The sequence below is a fragment of the Budorcas taxicolor genome, chromosome 2 (genome assembly GCF_023091745.1).
Source record: "Budorcas taxicolor isolate Tak-1 chromosome 2, Takin1.1, whole genome shotgun sequence".
Classification (NCBI taxonomy): Eukaryota; Metazoa; Chordata; class Mammalia; order Artiodactyla; family Bovidae; genus Budorcas; species Budorcas taxicolor.
This window is the reverse complement of record NC_068911.1, coordinates 160,586,376-160,592,065: the sequence shown is the minus strand read 5'-3', so window position 1 is coordinate 160,592,065 and position 5,690 is coordinate 160,586,376. Positions and strand designations below refer to the sequence as shown.

General features: G+C 39.6%; 1 protein-coding gene across 1 annotated transcript; it reads right to left on the bottom strand.

The window, feature by feature from the left end:
* Positions 1-533: 533 nt before the first annotated feature.
* CCL20 (C-C motif chemokine ligand 20) lies at positions 534-3,494 on the bottom strand. The gene is made up of 4 exons (XM_052636284.1): positions 3,416-3,494; positions 2,160-2,274; positions 1,379-1,456; positions 534-555 (listed from the first exon to the last, which is right to left on the bottom strand). Exons 1-4 carry the CDS (start codon positions 3,492-3,494, stop codon positions 534-536), a joined length of 294 nt encoding a protein of 97 aa, XP_052492244.1.
* Between the last annotated feature and the right edge of the window lie 2,196 nt (positions 3,495-5,690).

Here is a 5,690-nt window from a genome sequence, read left to right as displayed (position 1 = left end):
GAGCATTTTCATATTTACTAAGCCTTTAAATATTTTTAATATACCTCTTAATGTTATTTAACTCGATCAACAAACAATGTTTAGTTCTTTTATTTTCAACTTTTATTCTTCTTATCATTTTTGTCTTTTGCAAAGTAATTACAGCAATTTAGGAAACAAAGATATACAAACAAGAGTGTTAAATGTCTTTTTAAAATAGCCTTCTGCTCAAGAAAATCCATGTATCTTATTCCTTCAAGCATAACTTTATACCTCCTTCTAAACCAAATAGCTTATGGAAAACTAGTATTAAATAGCAAAACACACACAAAAAACACACATATAAATAACATAACATAAAATAGAATATAACATGATGCTTAACAAAGCAAACTATGATGCAATATGAATCAACTTCACTAATTGGACAAATCCAATGAGACACAAATCAGATAAGCTTTGAGCCTTCAACAAGGGTAAGTGAAGCTCTCAATTCAGCTAGGTTCCTTTCATTCTTAGGCTGTGCCCAGTTCCATTCCAGGGAGCATCCATTTTTACATCCTCTTGACTCTTTGACTGCAAAGAGAAAAAGAAAAAGATAAGCAAAGATAGGGTGACAGGCAGGTGGGAATGTGTTTCGTGCCTACAGATTGACCCACACTCCCTAGTCTCATTTCAGGATACCAAGCAGCTCAGAGGCACTATGAGGAAATCGGGGTTCAGAGAGGATGACCCTGCCCAACATAAGCCAGCTAGCCAAGGACAGAAGCAGAATGTAAACACTGTGTCTTCATGGTGAGTGTCTGACACCCTGGTGTGAAATGATTCTGTCCATGGATAAAAGGTCACTCTGTTATCATCCATGAAATCAGAGCCATGAACCTCTTTTGAATTGTTTACTTTTTAGCTTTTCACAAACGAATGTCATGTAGTCTGTCAGTTATATACATAGCAGGCATCTTTGCAACAAGAACTGAATGCACAGAGGGATCTAACACACTATGTGAAAAAAAATTTTTAATAATCTGTAAGTAGTTGAAAAAAAGTTTTTTTCATGTGCTCAGTCCCTCAAGTCCTATTTGACCCTGTGACCCCGTGGGCTGTAGCCCATCTGGCTCCTCTGTCTGTGGGATTTTCCAGATGGGAATACTGGAGTGGGTTGCCATCTCCTCCTCCTGGTGATCTTCCTGACCCAGGGACAGAACTCACATCTACTTGTGTCTCCTGCATTGGAAGGTGAATTCTTTACCACTAGTGCCAACTGGCCCCATTCAAATTACCTTTTAAAATTGCCACAGCACTTAGGCTGAAGCCTTCCAGCAAGCCTGTAATCCGCCACTCTATCAACACTAAGCCCAAACATCTGGAGCAAGACTGATGGACTGTAAAGGTTCCTTACCTGAGCAAGTGTACAGCTTGCTTCACCCACTTCTTCTTTGGATCTGCACACACAGCTAATTTTCTTCTGGTGTAAAAGCTGGAAAAAAAAAAATCAGACAATTTGATTTATGTTTCAAGAAGTTTTAATTTTTTTTCACAGAATATACAATAGAAATTTCGTATTCCAATTGACTGATTGCTCTACACCCTAAACAAGTCATTTGTTTCAGAGGTGAAATGAAATGAAAAAATAAAGCTTGATGCAAGAAATGAAAGTGATTCTCCCTACCTTTCTCTGCAATTTAACAAATGATTGTGCTGTAATAAGAAGATAAAGTCCCAGAATTATCTAATTTTATTGGTGGTGGTTATATGACATATGGATATATCTGATCAGTAACTCTCATCATTTCAAATATAATATCTTAGATACATCAAGAATATTATATGTAGTGGTATAACTACTCTGGGTTTTTACTTAGAGCTGCAACCACTTTCTGGCAGAAGATGCACATTTCAAAGTTTATGTCTTCCCTATTTTCCTAAGATAGCATCTTAGTTTATAAATTTATCTTCAAAAGTGATTTTGCCTTCAACTATGTTCATGTTTTATAAACTAAGCTTTTGCCTTATTTCAGTTCTATTTAAAGTGAACTTTGAAGATATCTGTACTCCTAAAACAAAGTTATCTTTGCCGCATCAGTAATTTCTGAATAAAACTCCAAAAAGGCAAAGCTTTTTCTACCTGAAATTCTCATCTATTCCTGATACAAATGAATTAGAATCCCTTGGTAACTTACACGACTGCATTGATGTCACAGGCTTCATTGGCCAACTGCTGTGTGAAGCCCACAAGAAAACTGGGGTGAAGTATTCGTTCTGTGTATCGGAGACAGCAGTCAAAGTTGCTTGCTGCTGAAAAGAAATGAAAGGAATTGAGTCCACATGAATTTATTTATTCAGTGATAGGTATCACAGAACTACTTGAAGTTGCGGGAAACCTAGAACCCGATTTATATGGCAAATTAACTATTTAAGGGAACAGTTCCAATGTCTTTGAAACCCAATTTAGCATAGCTTTCAGTTGCCATAAAAAAACTAGCTTGTGTGCTGGGAAATTTTGGTTCAATAATACAATATAGAAGCATATGACTTTTCACCAAGGAACAGTTTTAGTAAGAAATACAAACTAACAGTGTTTTATTTCAGTTCACTGTAATCACTCAAGAATATGAATACTTCCCACTGGAAGAAACCCTTATACATAGTCTTTTAAATTCAGAAAAGAAACTGGCAGATTTTTAATCTATTATCTTGGCTACTGAACATTGAGAGGAGGGAAAAGACAGGAAGGTACAAAGGAAAGTGTGGCTTATAAGAGCTGGTAATACTAGCTACAATTAAAGGCTTTTGAAATGGTAATATTAGTTAATGAGAATTTTTAATTTTGTTCATAAAAGTTCAACACTTGTATTTTCAGGAATGCATCTATTGATAAAAGTGATGTCCTCTTATAGCAATGAAGCAATTCCTGGACTCCAAGTTAAATTATAACTTGCTGTATCTCTAACCTGCTGTAAGGGATAATTATAGCCACAGAGTTGGCAAGTGATGTCCCAAGGCCTTACAAGGATGAAGTCAGGTGTCAAACTAAAGGATGAGTTTTGAACTTTGGCAAAGCTATTTAGTTGAGAGGTGAGAAAGCTGGGGAAATGAGAGTGTTGCTTACATTTCAAAGTGACCCCATTCACTGGTAGTGTTACACAATTTACATCACTCCCAGAAATAACACTTTGGCCTTTCTCTGGATCTTGGTGGTCTCTAGGAGCCCATTCTGAAAAAAATCTGCTGAGATTCACAGCAGAGAAAAAAGCCTGATAGGCAGCAGTAACTGTTCCCTCTTCCATTAGCCAGTGAGATGACAACACCCATCACTTCCTTTAGAAGATTTTCAAACAGGCTTCCATTCCCCTGGGACACCCCCAGATGAGCTCAAAGCTTAGAAGAAAATGAAAAGAGTTCTTCCTCCTGAGCTGGCAGAAAGAGCCTCACTTACCTTCTGACTTGCTGCAGAGGTGGAGCAAGAGCACTGACATTGAAGCAGCCAGGAGCAAATTCTTGCTGCTGCACATCATTTTCAACTCGAGGGACAGATGTCTCAGTGCTGGGTACCGAGTGCCTCGAGAGTGCTGTGATGTTTGATAGCAGCCTGGGCCTGGGATGGCCCTACTTATAGCAAATATTGGGAATGTACATAGAAGGCGTGTTCTCACATGGGGTTTTCCCCATTGATTACACGGCCCCAGCATGTCGTCACAAAGAAAAACCACAGGGAAAACTTCCTGCCTTTCCCTAATGTCGGGAAGGTGTGAAGGTCAGGATGGAGGGGGAGGGAAGGCTCAGAAGGGGAAAATCCTTTGAATTTGCAAAGAAGGAAAAGTAGCTTTGCCCTGTGTCCCAGAGGAGGTACCCGTTTTAACTTAATCTCTTGTCTCTGAGAAGAGAGGACAAGGGTTAACAGTGGTACAAAGGTCAGCCCCACTTAGGAACATTCCAGAACTCCTACTGCTACACTCCGAGCTTTCCAGAGGCAACTGGGGAGGGAGAGGACAAGGTGGGACACCAAGGCATTTATGGTTTCATCATTGGCGCTCAACTGTCACCAAAGCTTTTGAATTTCTGGGCGACCATTCAGAGCTGGTAATACAACAATTCATATTAGCGTTTCCAGTTTTGGTGGAAAATTTGCTGTTGTTGTTTGGTCTCTAAGTTGTGTCCAACTCTTTGCAACCCCATGGATTGCAGCCCGCCAGGCTCTTCAGTCCATGACATTTCCCAGGTAAGAATATTGGAGTGGGTTTTTGTTCCCTTCTCCCAGGGATCTTCCTGACCCAAGGATCAAACCCACATCTCCTGCATTGACATTCTTCACTGCTGAGCCACCAGTAGTGGAAAATGTCAGCTCTTAAGTAAGACTCAAGCTTCGACTTCATTTAGTTTCAGGTTCACTCCCCTGCATCTACATTGATGTGACTCTAATCAATCCTGCAGCTCAGAATGTGAACTCCCCTCTTCCCCTCACTCTTCATGCCAGTGTGATTACGTAACTCAATACAAAGCCTCAGAAGGAAAAAATTAAAAGGAGGGGAGCCTATCAGTGGTGAATAATCAACAAAACAAAGGTCAAATTACAATGATAATGACAATGTGATATGAATATCTAACTTATGACAATATAAGAACTCTCCACTAGGAAGAATATCATTGTAAACTAGGCAATAGGTTTGTAGGAAGGGTATGACTATAAAGAAACAACACAAATCACAGCAAGATCCTCTATGACCCACCTCCCAGAGTAACAGAGATAAAAACAAAAATAAATAAGGGGGACCCAATTAAACTTAAAAGCTTTTGCACAGCAAAGAAAACTATAGACAAGGTGAAAAGACAACCCTCAGAATGGGAGAAAATAATAGCAAATGAAACAACTGACAAAAGATTAATTTACAAAACATACAAGCAACTCATTACAACTCAATACCAGAAAAACAAACAACCCAATCAAAAAGTGGGCAAAAGACCTAAACAGACATTTCTCCAAAGAAGACATACAGAAGGCTAATAAACATATGAAAAGATGCTCAACATCGCTCATCATTAAAGAAATGCAAGTCAAAACTACAATGAGTTATCATCTTACACTGGTCAGAATGGCCATCATCAAAAAGTCCACAAACAATGCTGGAGAGGCTGTGGGAAAAATGGAACCCTCCTGCACTGTTGGTGGGGATGTAAATTGATACAGCCACTGTGGAAGACAATACGGAGATTCCTCAAAAGATGGAGCAGAACTACCATGTGGCCCAGCAATCCCACTACTTGGCGTACACCCTGAGGAAACCAGAACAGAAAAAGGCACATGTACCCCAGTGTTCACCGCAGCACTATTTACAGTGGGGTGACAGAGGATGAGATGGTTGGATGGCATCACTCAACGGACATGAGTTTGAAGACAGTGAAGGACAGGGAAGCCTGGTGTCCTGCAGTTGATGGGGTCACAGGGTCAGACAGGGCTTAGGGACTGAACAGCAGTACCGCCAGCAGCAAGACCACGAAATACATACAGCAAAAATAAACAGAACTGAAGGGAAGAATAAACAATCCAACAATAAAAGTCAGATATTTCAGTACCATGCTTTCAATCATGAATAGAAAAACTAGACATAAAAAGCACAAGAAAACAGAAGATTTGAACAGTATAAACCAACCAGACCTAACAGACTTCAGTAGAATACTCCAGCCAACAACCATGGAAGAGGCAATTTTCTGAA

Excerpts from the sequence above, each read along its gene's own strand:
- CCL20 (XM_052636284.1), bottom strand. The coding sequence starts at position 3,494 with ATGATGTGCAGCAGCAAGAATTTGCTCCTGGCTGCTTCAATGTCAGTG. Across the intron at positions 1,457-2,159 it reads TGTGACATCAATGCAGTCGT|CTTTTACACCAGAAGAAAAT; the intron begins GTAAGTTACCAA and ends TTTTTTTTCCAG. Across the intron at positions 556-1,378 it reads CAAGCTGTACACTTGCTCAG|TCAAAGAGTCAAGAGGATGT; the intron begins GTAAGGAACCTT and ends TTCTCTTTGCAG.